The 19,395-nt window shown below is 43.0% G+C and overlaps 1 protein-coding gene across 1 annotated transcript in view; it reads left to right on the top strand.

Moving 5' to 3' along the window:
• Positions 1-17,851, top strand: part of LOC103600881 (glycosyltransferase-like protein LARGE1) — a gene marked incomplete at its 3' end in the record, with an annotated part of 143,705 nt that extends 125,854 nt beyond the window's left edge. Inside the window, exon 7 of the mRNA XM_008585213.1 lies at positions 17,693-17,851. Coding sequence (XP_008583435.1) covers positions 17,693-17,851 — 159 coding nt within the window. The remainder of the gene's footprint in view (positions 1-17,692) is intronic.
• Positions 17,852-19,395: the final 1,544 nt, after the last annotated feature.

Genomic DNA, 19,395 nt, shown 5'->3' with positions numbered 1-19,395 from the left:
TCGGCGGGAGCGCCGCCGCACTCCCAAGCACCGCACTCTACCGAGTGCGCCACCGGGCCAGCCCAGGACATCAGCTTTTAAGTCCCTAGAGCTTTGGGCATCTGTCCTTGCAATCTCTCAGCCAGTGTTCCAACCCCTGAGACATGCTGCTTTTTCACATATGTTGGAGTGTTCCAGGATCAGAAAAATGCATTCATGTCCCTTCCAGCTCAAGGGTTCTGTCAGTCCTGTTGCAGTCCAAGGAGATTTTACTTCATTTCCTCTTTCGCATGTGTTTGTTCTGTTTCTGTTTTTTCGAGAAGGTTGCATCTGCTTCTCTCTGGAATCTACTTCTGAATCTGTTTATCACTCGTCTTCTCAGGCAGAGCAGGTTCTTGCTGCTGGTCTTCATCATTCTGGATGTCATTTGTAAGATTCAGAACCCTGGCCATGTAACAGTCTGGAATGAGAAATAAAAGTGTTTGAGTTGCTCTGTGCTCAATAATACACTGATTTTACAAGGTTTAGCCCTTTTAGCGCAAAGGGGAATCTCAGCCAAAATTTAGACATGGGTAACTATTCTTATTACCTTGAAATTAGTCTTGATTACTCTTAAATTATTGAGGATTGACCACCAGGCAAAGTGATTTTTCCTTTCATTAATCTTATGAACTGGATGCATTTGTTACAAATCTTTTTTCCTAGCCAGTGCAAGGTTCCTTGTCTGCAGAGAGGCTTCTCCTGTAGTGCCTTTCTTTTGCATTCCTTACTTTTATTTGAGCATTTGATTAATGGTCACACCAGAGCACATCCTGCCAGCCAGACTTCGTCTCACCAGCAGCACCATCTGGATGCAATGTTTAGATCTTCTGGGATCCTCGGGCATTAGGCACCTCCTTTTGCAAAAACCTTGGTGAGGGTGATGTAACACACCTGGCTCTGGCATTTAAAAAATAACAATAAAAAGTAACGGTGAATGTGTTTCCTCGTTGTAGAGGAAAGCGTGTGCATCACAGGATATCTTGGAGACTAGAGAAAATCAGGAGACAGGAGACAGAAATCAGACATCGACTACTACCTGGAGATCATCACTGTTAGATTAGTTACTTACAATCTATTTTTCTGTACATTTTTAAAGACAGCTGTTTTCTTTCCATATGCAATTCGTATTCCTGATTTTTATTTTCACTTAACTTTATTGATCTTCATAACTATCTCTTTCACTGGCTGGGTACTGTGCCAGCTAGCGATAAATCATCATTTTTTAATGACATTGTTCTCTATTTGGCCTGATAGAATGTTTCTGGTTTTTTGAAGATTTAATTAAGACTTGGTTGAATTTTTTTGGCATACAGCATTCCCTATTTCAAATTTATCTTTTACTATAGATTAGCATAGTGTAATTTCTGGGTCAAAGGATGTGAATTTTTTTTTAAGGTTCTTAATCGTTTTCTTCCTCTGAAGGCTGGTGCCAGTTTATAGTGCAACCAAAGATGTCAGAGGGAGCCCTGGCAGAGGTGCATTTAGTGTTTTAGCTCAGAATGACGTGTTACCCATGACTTTGATTTTTCTTTTACAGGACTTTATGGATAAAAAAGAAAAAAATAAATAATAATGGCTTTTTAAAAAATTGATTATATGATGAACCCACAAGTAAACAGTTTCCTTTACTGGGCCACAGGTTTCCTCTCTGTAAAATAAAGAGATCAGGCAAGATGATACTCTGCAGTCCCATCCACATGTGTTTGGTGGCCATTACAGTAGGACAGTTTGACAAAATCCACCTCTTGTGGAATTGAAGGAGGAGAGGCTGGCCGCTAAACAGAAAAATGACATTCCATTTCATGGAAAACAAACAACCTTAACATGACTCAGATTTGTCTTACCAGGATGGAATTAGCAGAAACTACCTCACAAGAGACACAGCGTGCAATTGAGGCAGTGAGAGGTCAGAAGACAGACGGGGGCCTTGCCCCAGCTGGAGCATGTGCCTCCTCATAAACGTATTCCTGCTACCAAGTCCTTTTCCAGGGCGAAGCGATCCGTCCCTGCCATAGGGGACTGCTAGCATCCCAGCTTGGTAGGGTGCGGCAGGATTCTCTAGACTTGGAGTCATCCTGTCTTTATGGGATTAATCCCACTGGTGGTACTGCTTAGGTGGCCTAAATCCTTAGACCATTTGGGAACTATGATAACAGAGCCGGAAGTGCTCTGGGGTTTATGATGCAGAGCTGGATCCTGCCTCACTGTCTGCAGCAACAACATGGAAAATGGTAGAAAACCTCTTTAAATGCCAGGGAAATACCACCCGTGTTGTCTGTGTCATGCACTTCAAGTCTCCTTAACAATTTAAAAGATACTCAATAAATATCAGCACATAGGGCATTAAGCTTCCAGACCACTCCACATCAGGTATAAGGCAGTAGGCACACAGGTACAACTCACATGGGTGGCATCAGCAACATGAAGCAGCAGCAGCAATAAAAGCTGCATGTGGAGATACGCAAGTACAAGCTGCCACATGTGGAAACATCTGTCCAAATAGGAGCAGAATCTGGCTGCCCCAGATTGGTCTCATTAGACATTTAATAGCCCACCAGTAGAACAGGAAGAAAGTGGCTGTGTGTGTGACAATTGCTTGGCATTGTAGCACTGTATTGGCACCCATCACCTTGAATTGTGTTCATCTGTTGATGTGTCTGTCTTCCTACTGAAAATAGGGAAAATGTGCCAATTGTCGGAGAGCCTGGGGCATGTAGTACAGACTTCAGAATCAAAAGCTAAGTCAGTTTTTGACTTCTGTGGGCTTTGGTTTTCTTATCTGTGAAACATGGGTAATGCCACCTACACAGCAGAGGCAGTAGAGTATATAGCAAAATGCTTAGCACATCCTCCAGAAACAGGCCACCTGGGCTCAGATTTTGCCACCACCTTTTATTAGTAGAATGACATTGGCCAAATTGTGTAACCTCTGTGTGGCTCATTTTCCTCATCTGTAAAGTTCCTAACTCATAGGGCTGGTGCAGTGATTAAATAAGTAAATATGTAAAAACTGCTTAGAGGAGACTTGGGACCTAGCAGACATTGTGTTCACATTCTCTGTCATCACCACCAGCCCCTTCCAAGGTGGCTGCAGAGATCAGGACTGACATCTTTGCACTGCTTAGTGTGCGGTTGGGGCTTAAATGGTAGTTACTATTATTGTGTTAATATTCTTAACTACCAGCACAGTGTATGGTATGGCAGTTTGTTAGTAGTATAGTGAGCTCATTCCTCAGGCTTATTCTCTAATCTGTCAGGTAGGTGCTGGAATTTTTATTTTATTATTGCATTCACATATTCTAGGTCTTTAGGTCTCAAAAGTAGATAAAAACCAAGGTCAGCGATGAGACCTGACCGTGCAGGACAGGACCTTCTCCTAACTGCCAAATCATCATAGCTAGGTGAAGCCCAGGTAAATATGCACCCCTCACTTTACTCTCTCTGGTTCATTTCTGTCCAGATGAAAAGCAGAATAGAGAACCTGTAAAATACGCAGTTGGAGAAAACACAATTTATTACTAAAACTCTCTCTTTCTGTAGAGGTCCCTCTTTTAACGGGCACCGTTCGCCCTTGAGTGTGGTGTGTGCTTGAGACCTCCAAGGCACTTGCTCTTGCTGCACTGCCTCTGTTTTGCAGGAGGGACAGCTGAGGCCGGGAGAAGCAGAGCCTGCCTTGCATGAGGTGAGGAGAGTATTGATGAGGCCTGCGGTTCTCAACAGGTGGCCCTGGAGCTAGCAGCATCAGCATCACTTGGGAGCTTGTTAGAAATTCAAAGTCTCTGGCCTCCCCAGACCTCCTCAGTCTGTGCTTTAACAAGCCCTCCAGGTGATTATGATGCATGGGAAAGTTTGAGACCCACTAGGTTAGGCTGAGCATTTCAGGCAGGTGATGTCTTTTGTAAGGACAGCCTAAGGCCTGATATACCTGTGCATTTTCCTTGCTCCCCAAGCAAATATATACCTGTGACCACACAATCAGAGCGGTAAATTGAAGCCAATTAGCAGCTAAGTAACTGCCAGCACTTGTCACCAGGGTGGTTGTTAGTAATTAGCACTAATGACTCTAGAGAGGAAAACAGTTGTGGTTCAAAGACATCCCACCATTTGAATTCACTCTGGGTCTTTCAACGTTTTCCTGCCATATTTTTCTTTTACATGCAAACACCGTCGCAGTTGGATGGATGCTGCTCTTGAGACAAAAATCACATGAAGTAATAATATGCAGTTGTGTTTTTTAATGCTTGTCAGGATGAGCTAGTTGAGTTGGGGTGTACGTGAAAGCTGTGAGTCAACCTTTTGTATGCACCTGCATAATTCCTATAGCAATGTCATGATGTATGTCGTAACTTTCTACAGGAAGCATAAAGGGATTTATAGACATGACAGAAGTTGTTGGATGAGATCACCAAATGACAGTTCTCTCTGCATTTAGTGAGATGGAAGAGAAAGCAAGAAAAATTTCAGAAAGTCAAATATGTAAACTTCGGTGTTGAGCTACCAAACATGGGTTTTAGAAAACTTCAAAAAATGATGAAATTAACATGTGCCTCCCATCTGCTTACCCATTGTCAGGCTTGGGCTCACACCCTTCAAACCCATTGTACAAGCCTGGGTCACAAACCACTCACATACCAGTCACCAGACCCCTTACATACAGGTCGCAAGCTAGGAAATTGGAAGAATCCTGGGAACCGATGGCAGAGGACAAGAGCTCAGTTCTCAGCTTCCTCAGCAGCAGCATCTTATAGCAGCCTTCAGCCGATCTGGCAGTGGCAGTATCCACCCCCAGGCATTCCTGGAGGTGGGGCAGGGGGCGAATCAGAGCTACTCATCCTTTATACTTAAGTGCAATAACCCAGGACACCTAGGTGGGCATATGCAATTACATTAGACAATAACTGAGGAAGAGCTGAGCACATGTGCATATTTACATCAAATGCTCAGCAAGCTTCTGAACCCCTCAAGGGATCCTGACCATATATCTTCACTTTTCCTACACCCATGAATGCAGTGGGTGCTGGAAGAGGGGAAAGGCTACTTTGGGACCCATATGCTCCTACAAATGGAGTGATTGCATCTTACTAATTTCCAATTCCCCACAGTGGCCCCTGCATCTTACCCAGGGTGACACTCACCAGTAGTCATCAGAGCGATGGATTGAGTGGAGTTGGACTGAACACCATGTGATTTTTGGCTGTGTAAAATTTTCTTGTTTAGTATAGACACTGTGTACTCCACTGTGATCAAAGCTTGTCTCCGTGAAAGTTTTGAAGTTAGCAGATATTTAGTTGTGCAGGGTCTTGTTAATTAGGAGAGGGAGCAGGTTATCCAAGGGAAGTGTGTCTGCTTCAGCCCTGTCTTCTTTCTTCCCTCAACACAGAGGTCTAAAATTAGGGAAGTTTGTCAGAAACTTGGAGAAGAGGTAAAAATTGTGTGATTTAAAGGTTCACCTCTTTCAGGAGATGACAGCTACATATTAACACTGCTAGATTATTTGTGAAGAGTGAGTCTACGAAAGCCCCCTTGGATTCTGATACCACGCCATTGCAGAAAAAGCTGGGATTCCTAAACTGCCATAGATTAAATAAGGGTTCTCCTAAACATGTGTCTACCAGAATACCATGCTCCCTGGACCAATTCTTTTTTTGTTTTTGTTTTTTTTTAAATTTTGGTAAACTATGCATAACAAAATTTTACCATTTTAACCATTTTTAAGTGTATGGTTGAGTGGCATTAAGTCCATTCACACAATCCATCCTTGTTGCTTTGCCTCACACAGATTTATCGCCTCTCTTCCCCTGGGTGATGGAGATGCAAAGGATTACTCAAAGCCTATCTCTTCTGAGCAGTGAGAGACCCCTAAGGGGTTAATTTCCTGGAACTCTCAAGAGAGAGGCATTCCTTCCTTTGGAAACCAGCCAATCAGCTGGGGTTCTCTCCCTGCAGTTATTCTTCACACCAGGAAGTTACTGGAAAAGAATGTAGGTGGGGCCATGGATAAGCATTGTTTAACAGTAGAGGCTGGCAACATCAGTGAAACAAGCAAAGTGACATTCCATAATGCATTTTGCAAAAGGTTAAGTCCATCCACCAACAAAAGCTTGATCTTAGCAAACACTGTTTTTCCCTACAGCAATTTCCCCAGTATTTTACATATCAGTCAAGTAACTTGTCTGTCCTTGAGCCAGCAACTTTGCTGTGTTACAAAGACTTTAGCCTGAGTAAAGTTTCCTGTCTTTTACAAGGTTAACATTTCTATATGTAATTCCAAAAGGTTAGACTAAACTTGAGATCACAGGGCTTTGGAAAATACGCTTTAGTAAAGTAAATGTTAGTGCTCTCTACACATCCCCAGAACTTTTTCATCTTTCCTAACTGAAACTCTGTACTCATTAAATAATAAACCCTCATCCTCCCCTCCCGCCAGCCCCTGGCAACCACCTTTTCTACTTTCTGTCTCTATGAATTTGACTATTCTAGGTACCCCGTGTAAGTGGAATCACATAGTATTTGTCCTTTTGTGTGTGGCTTATTTCACTTAGCATAATATTTTACAGTTTTATCCATGTTGTAGCATGTGACACAGTTTTATTCCCCAGGTCATCTACTTAAGGACTCTCAGCATCTTTAGCCATGCATTCAAAACCCCTCTCCAAGATTAACTTACAGCACCAGATACCATACAAACAACTTTGTTTCATTTGCAACTTCCTGAACCCAACAGTGCACCTGCTCTCAGGTCTCTATGCTTTTGCAAAAGTGGATCCTATGCCTGGGATGCTCATTTCATCAACCTGCTAAATTCCATCTCTTCCCTCCACCATCACCATGGCTGGGTATGCATGTGTGCTCCGCAGATCACAGCATTTTACAATATCATGACTATTGATTCCCTCTTTTCTTCATGACGCCCCACTCCCCATCCCTTCAGCCTGTACCTTGAGAACAGATTCTGCCTTGATCTTGTATCTCCCAAATATCTGGCCTAAGGCCCTGGTACATAGTCTGCGATGTTCCTCAAATCATTTTCATGGATTTTAAGAGGAAGTGTGCAGATTGCCATAAAGAGGTGAGATAAGCCAGATTTCCACTAGAATTTTAAGTAAAGAAAGATACTTGTGACTGCAGGCCTTCATCTAGCTCCATGCCACTTTCTCAGCACCTCCTCAAGTTGAATTTTGCAAGTTGAGGTCAGCATTGGTGAAGAGGAGGGCACATTAGCAGTTGTATGTCCCCAGTGCCAGAGCCCTGCTCTGGGGGCCTTGATCTCTGGGCCCCAGGAGACCTATGGTTTTTGTACCTACTCCAGAGTTGTCTTTTATTTAAGTTTAAATGGAAACTTGTTCCAGAAGCAACAGCTACCTCCCCAGCTCTGAGAAAGAAGATGTATCTTCCTCTGAGTCAAACAAACAAACAACAGAGAAAGAAATTATTCAGCACATATGTTCAAGGCATCCTTTGACAGAAAGGTTTGAAATGAGACCCCATTCCTTCCTTCAGCGAAGATCTAATCTCAAAAGGGTGCCAGGTCAGTGCCAAGGAGAACACCTGGCTGTGAGAACCATAACCAAATGGTCACTGTAAAGCATGAGGAATGGCCTGCCTTGATTTGCACATTGGGCACCTGCTGTGCTTCAGAGCTCTGGGGTTTCGGGTGAGCAAAGATGACAGCATGATAACTGCATCCATTATAGACTCTCCAGTGCTTTGGAGAGCAGAGCGCAGGGTGCTCTGGGAGCAAAGTTGTCAGATCCATCACTTGTTAAGCATTGGTCAGTGAGGGAAAAGAAAGGGAGTTGATTCCAAATGACAAGAACCTAGAGATGATTCCTGAAACCACACAATCTCAGCATGACAAGAAATCCTGAAAGCTTGGGACTGTCAGATCCATCACTTGTTAAGCATTGGTCAGTGAGGGAAAAGAAAGGGAGTTGATTCCAAGTGACAAGAACCTAGAGATGATTCCTGAAACCACACAATCTCAGCATGACAAGAAATCCTGAAAGCTTGGGATGGCCACTTACCTTACCCAAGTCATCAGGCAGCCTGTGCACAGAGTCCCCAATGACAGGGAACTCGCTCCCTCTCATGACAGTCTGTTGTGTCTCCAAAGAGCTCTGGCCTTTGAAAGTTCTTCATATTCAGCCCCAAATCTCCTCCTGCAATGTCTCCCTTTGTTCCGGGTTTTACCCCTCACCATGCAGAGTAAATCCCTCTGCCCAGCACTCCCCTTCAGATATCTGAGGCATCCACAATGTGCCCTGTGAGCCTTTTCTTCTTCCAGGAAAACCAGCCCCAGTCCCTGCAGCCCTTCTAGGGGTGGGGATGACATGTGAGCAGGCAAAGGATTAGTACAGCCATTTGGATCCTCTCAACTCTGCTGTGATAATGGTATTAGCAGTAGCTCCAGATAGAAGCCGGCATGCCTCTGAAAACCTGACAGTCTCAAAGCCTCAACTCACCCTGGCGTCTGGATGGGCAAACAGAAGCATGTGCTGCTCCGGCAGGCCACATTCTTCCATTAATCGCAGTCTTGTCCTGTGCCCAGGGCCCCTCTGTGCACTGCAGGACACAGGGAGAGGACAGGAGAGGAAAAGCACAGGCTGTTGAAGCCACACGCCTGTTCAGTCCTGACAAGACTGATGAATACAGGCTCTTTAGGAATCCCCAGTGTACTGAGCATTTTTAACTTTCAGTATTGGGGCATTAGAAGTGCAGTTGCCTCTTCATACCTGACACCTTTGGCCCTGGGTTACCTTCTCACCTGGGGTGGCCACCTTGCTCTGTCTCTGCATCCAAACTGGGATAAATGGTAAACATTTGAGTAATGCACCACATGCCTGCAAATATGATTAATTGTGCTTTTGAATGTCATTTGTTTCAAAAATCCTTGCGTCTACTTAAAGTATTACATTCTGTTAACTACTCTATTTTCTTAAATGCGAGTGTCTTATGGCAAATGTGATGCTAACTCTTCTTGGGGAATATTTCATTTTGTAGCTGCAACAACCCCATTGAGTTGATGTTACGCATCTTGCACAGATGTGGGAACTAAAGCTTAGAGAAGGAAATTCATCTGATCTGTTTCACGTGGCTTAGCAATTGGTAGAGCTGGGATTTGAAGCCCAGTCTGTTGGGCTGCAATGTTTGAACTTTTAGTCAATATTCTTTTTTTTTTTTTTAAAGATATATGTCACATACCATAAAATTCACCCATTTGTACAGTTCATTGGTTTTTAGAATATTCATAGAGTTGTGTGACCATCACCACAATCCAACTTTAAAGCTTTTCAACACTCCCCAAAGAAACCCCATACCCATTAGTAGTCACTACCCATTCTCCCAGCCCTAGGCAACTACTAAGCCACTCTGTGTCTCTATGGGCTTGCCTGTTCTAAACACTTCATATAAATGGAGTTATACAATAAATGGCCTTTTCTGTTTGGCTTCTTTGACTTAGCATGATGTTTTCAAAGTTCATCCGTGTAGTAGCATGTACTAGTATGGCATTCCTTTTTATGGCTGAATAATATTCTATTATATGGTTATACCACATTTTGATTATCCATTCATCAGTTGATAGACATTTAGGTTGTTTTTTGGCTATTGTGAATAAAGCTGCTGTGAACATTCATGTACAAGTTTTTGCATAGATAATATGTTTTCATTTCTCTTGGTGTGTACCTAGGAAGGGAATTGCTGGGTCATATGATAACTTCATGTTTCGCATTTTGAGGAACTTCCAAACCATTTTCCAAAGCAGCTGCACCATTTTCTAGTCACTGTTGCTGACTAGTCACTGTTGGTTTTTTAAGTAAAGGAATCATGTCTTGGGTGTTCTGGGTGAATCCTGCCCTCCTCGTTTTTCTAGTTCAATAACTCATCTGGTGATTTTTGACCCCTTCGTACAAAGCAGCTAGGTTATAAAGTTTCTGAAGCATTAGAATCTCAACTTAGGGACTTACCTCTCAACTCTGTGACCTTGGGTTTGTCAACTCTTCTTTCTCTATTGGCAAAATGAATTGATGTAAGGACTCAGTGAGGTACTGTATGTGAAAGCCTGGTACAAGGCTTAGAGCTTAGTAGGTATCCATTCATTCACTCAGCACCTATACTTGAATTCCTGCCATGCACTATAAAAGCACACAGTAGGAGCTGAAGAGGTAGGCAGTGCCTTCCCAAAGCCTACATTCAGAGGACCGAGAAAGACAGTTCTCCTGCCTGCTTGCCTATCCAGCCTCACATCTCCACACACGCCCTCTCCCTGGCTCACTCTCTCTAGAAACACTGGTGTCCTGTATTTCCTGAATCATTCTCCTTCTACCTCGGGGCTTTTGCACATGCTCTTCCCTCCTGCTGGACCTTTCTTCCCTGAGCTCCCTGGGCCCCCCACCCACCTTTGCTTGGTTGATCCCTACTTGTCCTTCCACCCTCAGCTTTGGCATCTCTGCCCCAGGAGTCTCACCTGTCCAAATAGGGTCCTCCTGTTTTGTACCTTCACAAGCACAACATCTCTCCCCTTTGTAGTACTCATCATGGCTGTCATTCTACGTTGAGTTGGGCTTGCATGATTCTATAATTCATGTCCATATCCCCCAATAGACTATACACTATTGAAAATCATTTGCTTTGGGCTGGAAGGGGAACATTTTGTCTAGGTAAGTGAAGATTCATGGTACAAGCCTCCTGCTGCCCCATCTGGACCACCAGGCATGGTGTTCAATTTGAGTACGTGTTGACGGACAGCCAGGTGTTAGGCAGGTTGAGTTTAAGAAAGGCTTGGAGCATCTCCCACCAGTTCCAAGAAAAAAAAACTGGAGCGTGTGAGATCAGAATCAAGGGCTGCCGACGGGCAGTTTCAGGGAAACCAGCCCATCTCCTACTCTATGTTAAAGTTAGTTAATCCTTTCCCACCCTGTGACCACAGCCAGCTACTGGTCATCAGGGGTGCAAGCATCTGGATTAACTCCCCCTAGGGTTTGGCTCCGTTTGCAGTAGACGCAGAGGCAACCTCCCAGCCTCCCCAAGTCAGCGTCTTCTGTTTCCTGCTCCTATTTTTGTGAGGCACAGCACCTCTCTCCAGCTCCTCTGCTACTCGCTGCCTTTGAAGTATAAGTAATAAACTTTTACAGATGGTGACAAGAAAAGCCTCATTAGCTCCGTCCCTGAGTCAGAGAGTGGCTCTAATCCACTCGCCTTCTGAATCCGACTCTTTAATGTATCATTTTCAATCCTGTACCTCTCAAATACAGCCCTGGATCTGCTTTGAAGTGTCACAGCCTACCCCCCTCTTACCCCTGCCCCACACTCTTGGTTTCTTTTTGTGTTCTAGGCCGAATAGTGGGGTGTCCTGGCTGGGCATGGAAACTGCCTGGAGACTCCCCGAGAATCCTCTGTCTTTTCACTGGTCCAGTAATGAGGACTGTCCCTCTCCCCCGAGTTTGCACCTGTGCTGGGTGTGCATAATCCACCCCCATTCCTTCTGGGATGGAAACTCTTCCTGTAGTTTAGCTGTGAATTTCCATTAAGCGAATTGCTTGGATCATCTGCTGCGTTAGCCAGTGTTAAAGTAATAATGATATATTCCATTTATTAATAATACCAGTCAACAGACCAATGGCTTATGTGTGTTGCCTTATTTAATCTCCTGACAATCACATAAGCAAAGGTGTTTTTACCATACCCATTTTATGGAGAGGATCCAGAGATTTAGAGAGGTTAAGTAGCTGGCCCAAAGTCATATAGCCAGCAAGGAGAGATTCTGCAGTTAGAAACAGGCAGACAGACAGAAGGACGTGCGCTCAACTTCCTTGTAAACCAGGAAGCTATGCGGCCTATTTTTCTTTAACAAATGCACTAGAATTTTTATATCCAAGTAATCTCCCATGGGAGATTCTGCACTTTAATGATGTTTTCCCCTTGCTTTAATTGTCAACATCTTGGTCCTCAAAGAGTGTTTGTACCTGTAATTGGACAGGTAAGATTAGAGTTGTGGAAGATTGAGATGAAGTAACTGCCTTGCTAATTCCTTTGCTGCCTAAAGATGTTTCAAAGCTTAAATTTGATGGTTGTTTGATAGCAGCATTTCCCATTTAACACCCAACTGTTGGCAAAGCCGTGTGCTAGGCACTGGGGATTCCAAGGTGAATTAGACTTACTTTCTACTTTGAAAAGCTTATGTATGGAAGGAAATAGAAATATATAAGCAGACTTACATATTATCTTACATGTATACATTATATACGAATGTATATGTGTAAAATAAAAACATAAGCAGACTTACATATTATCTTACATATATACATTATTATATTACATATGTATGTATGTTAGTGTATAGATAATATATTTATGATACTAAGTTGTATATTCTTACATATCTAATATCTGTTACAACACCTGATTGCATAAAGTGCTATGGGAACAGAGAAGTTTAGGACTCTTCATGTTTGTAAGTAGAGAAAATCCTTACCAAACTGGCTTCAATAATACAGGAATAGATCGCTTCGTGTAATGAAAAAACAAGAGGTAGGGCAGGTGTCAGGTGGACTCTGGATCATTTCTCCAACATGCTCTCATCTTTGTCTTCAGGCTGGTTCCCCATTTGGTACAGATGTTTTCCATCTGCCCTGGGGCTGCAGGCTTCCTCTTTCACCTCAGTGCAAGAAAGAGCCCTATGCCTTACTCTGATAGTGTCTTCTCAAGTCACATGCCCCCTCCTTAACCAATTGGCATAGCTAAATAAGTGGATGCTGTGGATTGAATGTCCCCCGAAAACTCACTGAAACCTAATCTCCATTGTAACAGTGTTAAGAGGGTGGGAAATCCAATTATGGTAATTGAAATGTGGGGCTTTTAAGAGGTGATTAGATTGTGAGGGCTGTACCCTTGAGAATGAATTAACCCAATGATGGTTTAATGGGTGGTCATGGGCATGGTTCTGATGGCTTTAAAAGGAGAGCAAGTAAGCAGGTTAGCTCTCTCTTTCTTAGCCATTCGCCATGTGATTCTCTGCATCTCTGTAGAGAATCACCACCCCCAAGAAGGCCCCCTCAGCACATGTGTTCCCTGGACTTTGGACTTCCCAGCTTTCAAAACTGTAAGAAATGAATTTTATTTCTTTGTAAGTTACCCAGTTTCATGTATTCTGTTATAAGCAACAGAAATGGACTTATACAGTGGATTATGCTGATTGCCTTAATCAGACAGGGTCCACACTTTGAGCAGGAGTGAGATCAGTTCCACCTAATCCTGCCACAAAATGGGAGAAGAGAGGAGACAGGAGGAAGCTAGAAGCACTAGCCTGCTACAAGCATCTCCCTTGATTGCCCTAACCACATTCAGGGCAGAAAGCCCTAGACTTGGGGTCCACTCTGACCTCAGAATCCACCCTGGTACAAAGCATTAGCCTCCTCCTATGGAAGACAGCAGGCAAAATGCAGTGCCAAAGAGGCTGCTCTAGATGTCCATCCAAAAGTCATATACAGAATTGCCTTTAAAACCATACAAGTCTCTGTTTTATAGTCAGTTTTATTTTTTAAAAGAACAAATGCTTATTCTCCTCCTTCACCACCCATCTTATTACAAGATTTCAAAGCACATGAGATTCTTGGCTTTTTCTGCAAATTAAGTCAACTTTCAAAGGGAAAGATATACTGGCCCTTAGGTGTTGAGAAGAATATGTTTTAGGATCTGAGGGCAGTTTCAAGACATGCAGCCACTATGAACACTAATTTTAACAACAGCAACATCGTTAATATACATATCCAGCCTCCCTCATGACTTGTTCTGAAGAAGGAAATGTCCTAATCACAGCTTGCTTTTTTCTACCAAGTAATTCTAAGGAGTCCTAGAGATTATTTTAAGAGAACAATCCTGCTTGAAGGACTGTTACCCTTATTTGAGGTACAAGGAAATGCAATTTGCAAAAGAGTTAAATTTGATCCTGTGGGGTCAGGGACAAGGTACAATTCCATTTCTGACCCTCAGTTTTCCCATCTGTAAAACGAGCACTCTGTGAACCTTGCTTTGAACACTGTAGATGAACTGAGATCAAGGATATAAATGCTCTTCTAAAACACTAAGATGCAGGTAATATACAGTGGTTATCATTAGGAATTGTTACTTATGTTAACTTCAGCTATTCAGCAAAGCATTAGTAAAAAGTTGGAAGCAATGAATAGTATATTGCATTGATATTCATGCCTTGCTCTAAAAGAAGAATTGTTCTCATTTATTGAACATGTGCCAGACACGTTGTATGTTTTGTTACATTGAAAAATTGACAAGAATACAGCCCTAAGCTTCTAGCAGTGATCGTATGTGAATTATCTTTACCTAAGTACAAGACTCTTTTTAGACATTATGCAGGATATGGTAGCTGGCACTTACCTAGACCTTACTCTGGGCCAGTCACCATGAGGCAGGCATGGTTGTTTTTGTCTTAGTTTATAGTGAGGAAACTAAGACATAGTGTGTTTTCTTCAGTTGCCTAAGAAAATAGCAGAACTAGTCTTTGAACTTGTCAGTCTTGATCCAGAGTCTGGGATTTGAGTTCCTACATATACTGTCTCTCCAAGTATCACAGAATACTCTAGAAAAGCCCTGTTTTCACTGATAAGACCAAAGACAAAAATAAGTAAATATCAAAAAAGAAACAAAACAAAGTGGAATGTATTATTTATTTCCTCGCCAGGTAAGGGAACATATGCCATTGTAGAAATTTACTGAGTAGATCACAGAGGACAAAAGTTAGGAGTTTTTAAGTGCAAAAGGGTGGGAGATAGAGTCTGAAAGCTGCAGTCTGAGCAGGAATGAGTTTATAGGCTTGCACAAAGTTGTTGAAATAAGTAGCATGGTCCACTGGCTAGGAAAGGAGAAAGAGTGTCCCTTTAGTCCTGTCTTAGTCCCTTCAGGCTGCTAACAAAATACCGTAAACTGGGTGGCTTGTAAACAACAGAAATTTATTTCTCACATTTCAGGAGACTGGAAGTCCAAGACCAAGGTGCTGGCAGATTTGGTGTCTGGTGAGGGGCTGGGTTCTGGTGCATTGATGGCACCTTCTTGCTGTGTCTTCACATGGTGGGAGGGGCAAGGGAGCTCTTTGGGACCTCTTTGATAAAGGCACTAATCCATTCATGTGGGCTCCACCCTCATGACCTAATCCCCTCCCAAAGACCCCACCTCCTAATACTGTCACCTTGGTGATTAGGATTTCAACATATGCATTTTGAGGAAAACAAACATTCAGACTATAGCAGGTCCAGTTAGAATCTGTCATGATCATGGCCTGTTAATGTCCTTAGCTGTTTAAAACCACTTGTACTGAAATACAAACTTCAGTTTTGAGCTCTCCTGGGCAAGTTTTTTTGCGGGTGGAAAACTTTCATTTTGCACTATATTTCATACACTACACAAAGTGACTAAGGCAGCCAGGGAACTTGACAGATCACTGATGAGCAAGATAATTCAGATGGTGGTCACTACTATAAAGGATGTAAGAAGTGGAACACGATAGAGACCAGGGGGGTGGGGGTGGACGGCTGCTGTAGAACTTTATGAAGGATGAGAAGGTTAAGCCAAGAGAAGATGCTGAGGAAGAGTGTTCTAGGCAGAGGTTAGATGCAAAATGGAAAGAACCTACGGGAGAAAGGAAGCCAGTGTCCCTGAAGGTGGCAAGTATAGGGGTGAGGTGTTAGGGAGTGGGGTCTGGGTCTAGTTCACATACGTCTTGCTGCTGATCTGCAGGGACAGAAAAGAGAGGAGGACATCAGCAACAGTTCCAGACTTGGGGCCGGGATGGCACTACTGAGTGGAGTGGGGCTCTCCCCGGAGCCCTGGGGTATGGTTATCTGTGTAGAGTCAGCACAGTGAGAGGATAGGGACCTTAGGACAGCTGCCTGGCCTCACGGACTTGCTTTCTGATCCTGGAGAAGCTGATTCTCTTTCTTCACTGTGATTTTGTACAACCTGAAGGTGGTTTGGAAGCAGCACTGGCAGCGGGAAAAAGGAGAATCAGATCTCTGGGCTTGGCAGCGACAGCAATACCAACTTAGTGGTTTTATACGTGTCTTTTAATCTTGCAGAGCCTCACATTTCTCATCTGCAAAATGAGTATAATATTAGTTGAGATACCTACCTACCTGCCAGTACAGTTTTGAATATCATTTGGAAAAATTGGTGGGAAATCAGTTTGAAATCATTTAAAAGATAGCCACTTATAAGATATTGATGTTATTGATTCACCCTATTAAGAAAAAGTATGGCTGCACTAAAATACTGTATCTAATATTTTAAAGGAGGTATCATTATCGTCATCATCATCATCTGCCATTCATTGAACGCTGTGTGTTAGGTGCTGTACTCAGCACTTACACATACTTTAATCCATGGTGTATTTTAGTAGCAGCCCAGTCACTTTATGTATTTGCTCAAGTCATCAGGTAACATTTAACCTGGGGAAGCATATCTCAGTGAATCTTCACAACATCACCAACAGGCAGGTATTGGTATCTCCATTTTTCAACTGGGGATACTGAGGCACATCAGTTAGATTCAGTGTTCAGGACCCAACAATCTGTAAGTGGAAAAATTTCAGATCCACACCCAGGGCTCTTTGGCTTCATCACACGACCACTGTGCAGCACTGCCGTCTTTCAGCAGCTTTACACGGCCGTTAAGCATCACGGGTTTCTATACATTAACTAATGCTCAAACTTGGCTTCTGGGCTGAAGAGTTTAGAAAAGCAAATTTCATATGAGCATGTATTCTTGCGCCTGTGTTAGCCAGAGAGGACACCACCGTGCTCAGAGTTGTATTTTTTAGATGAGAACCTTTAGCTGGCATTGAGCAACTGCTGTGCACTTTACAAACAGCAGGTGTCCATGACTGCTACCCAGTCAGAAGATAGAGGGCCCTGGTCAGCAAATGGGTTGAGGGGGCTTCTTAATTATTTCAGGAAATGGGCACAGTGTTATTATTGGTTTTGTACTATGCAAATGTGTACCAAGGAGCCAAACTGCCTGGGGCAGTGTCAAATTAAAGGCTCTTGGGTTCAACTGTATGAATATGAATGCCAGCCACAGAACATCCCAGCAGAAACCCCTTAGATGAGTGGTTCAACCTCTGTGTCTTCAGTTTACTCATCTGCAAAATGGGTATGATAGTACTGTCTACTTCATATGGTTGTTGAGAGGGGATAATTGGGCATTCCATGTAAATAAAGCATGTTGGCCAGTACCTGTACCAGCATGCAGATTCAGCTGTCATCACCATTAGGCTGAGCAATATTGTCACCTCCACAAATGACAGATGTAGACATATTAAAAAAACAAAACATAAAGAATAAGTACAATTCGTAACAATATATATGCAAATAATATTGATTTGATCAACATATGTCAGTGTTGAATCCCAAAAATATGGATAATCAATTATGATTCAATAAAAATTAAAAAATCAAACAAAAAATACTGTGCTCATAGGGATATCCATTTGGACAGAGATGGTTTTTAGCAGGAAGGTAGCGTAGATAGGTTGTTTCTCAATTTGGGAGAGCACAGTCAAGCTGTGTACCAGAGTGCTGACACTCCCCTCACTTACTCAGCCACTAGAACACAATCTTGACTTTAATGGGATACTCTGATAATATCTATTCTGCCCTGGAAACAGATTGTTCGAGAGGTGACGGCATGGCAGAATATACTGCCTTTCAAAACAGGGTGCACGTGGCCCCCTCCCCATTGTCCTCCCTTCTGCCCCTGGGTTCTCATCCTCATGTCAGGCACTGTCCAAAGCCCCCAGGACTAGGACAGCACATCCTTACACTTGGTAAGTAATTTAAAACATCTCTCTTTCAGTTAAGACACAAACAAGTGTATTGTAAGGTAAAATTTTTTAAATGTGCACAAATGATTACAATAAAAATTGAGACTTCAAAGAAATCACTTGCTTACCGGCAGCTTGCTTTGGGCTATGTATTCTTTCTCTACATCTCTTAGGAATTGTGTCAGTGGAAGAATGTATGGTCTGAGAGTGCACAACGTGTGCCTTCTCCACTCCACTTCCCATTTGCTGTGCGGCCAGAGTGTGTCACTCAGAGGCTCAGTTTCCTCAGCTGAAACAATCAAGATACCACTTTCCACTTCATTGGGTTTGGGGCACAATTATAGGAGATAACATGTAAAGGGAGAGCACAGTGCCTGGCAGGTGGTTTGCAGCCAGTATAATTGTCCAGCCACCCTGGCTTCACCTGACAGTAGGGAATCAGTGTGGACCTGCTCTGTCACCTTGGCATGTGCAGCCCCTGCTCCTAGCACTTTGTGCCTCTCAGCTCTAGGGCTTCCTCTGGAAGCTTGGAGTATCCAGCTGTTTTTCCCTTAGTGACGCACTGGCTCATCTGTCACCTGCCAGTGTCCAGCCAGTCCCCATCGTCCTCCTTGCTGTTATCTATTTATCCACCTGCTTTTTCTCTTTTCTGTCATCACTCATTTAGTAAGTCAGCACTTTTCTGGCACCCACTCTGTGCAGAGCACTGCCAGTGACACCTTTGCATACTTCTAGTTTTCAAATATTCCATGAAACTTTTCTTATCATTTATTGAGCCATACAGGCCCATCAGAGGGTCAGCCTTCATCTCAGCAGAAATTTGCATTACAGCTGGTTCTGTAATGGTTTTCTTTTGCCCCTGACCTTGTCTGTGGTTCATAGTAATTCATTCACGTCTTGAATTCCTCTTCTTTTCATTTAGTCAGACAATTTTGCTTAGTTTCAGCTATGCAGCACTAGCCAACAAGACCTAGGAATTCAAACAATTCAAAAGCTTTTAGCACCTACCCGATGCTGGGCACAAAAATGGGGCAATAAAACCTATGACTGAGTTTGAATCTCAGATTAAGCAGCTTATTGTCTAGGCAAAGCCCCTTGCGATTTTCCCTTCATAGGCAAAGAGCTAAGGCTTGGGAGCAATGTAGCCAACCAACACTTTAATTAAAAGGAAGTTTTGAGAAGATTCTTTCATCTTCAGAATTTTCTCTCACCTTGAAATGAACATCCAGCATTGTCTTTCAAATATTGAGTCCTGCCTGGCTGGGATAGCTCAGCTGAGAATATGCATTCATCTTTTTAACTACCTTTATCAGAGGTTCTGTCTGGCACTCCATGGATGAGGTTATAATGACCCCAAACCTCTTCCTATCCGTGTGCAGCTATATATAAAAACATAGCCTCCTGCTCCTTCCTAAGTAATAATTTTTGAGTTGCATTTTACATAATCACATGTAGTAGGTGGCCAGCCTTTAGAAAACATTTTAGCATCCTCAAGCTTCCAGAATGCTCCTAAATTTGAAAGTAGACACAGAATGACAGTGGTGCTA

The sequence above is a fragment of the Galeopterus variegatus genome, unplaced genomic scaffold (assembly GCF_000696425.1).
Source record: "Galeopterus variegatus unplaced genomic scaffold, G_variegatus-3.0.2 Scaffold3496, whole genome shotgun sequence".
In the NCBI taxonomy this organism is placed as follows: Eukaryota; Metazoa; Chordata; class Mammalia; order Dermoptera; family Cynocephalidae; genus Galeopterus; species Galeopterus variegatus.
This window is presented reverse-complemented; position numbering and strand designations above follow the sequence as displayed.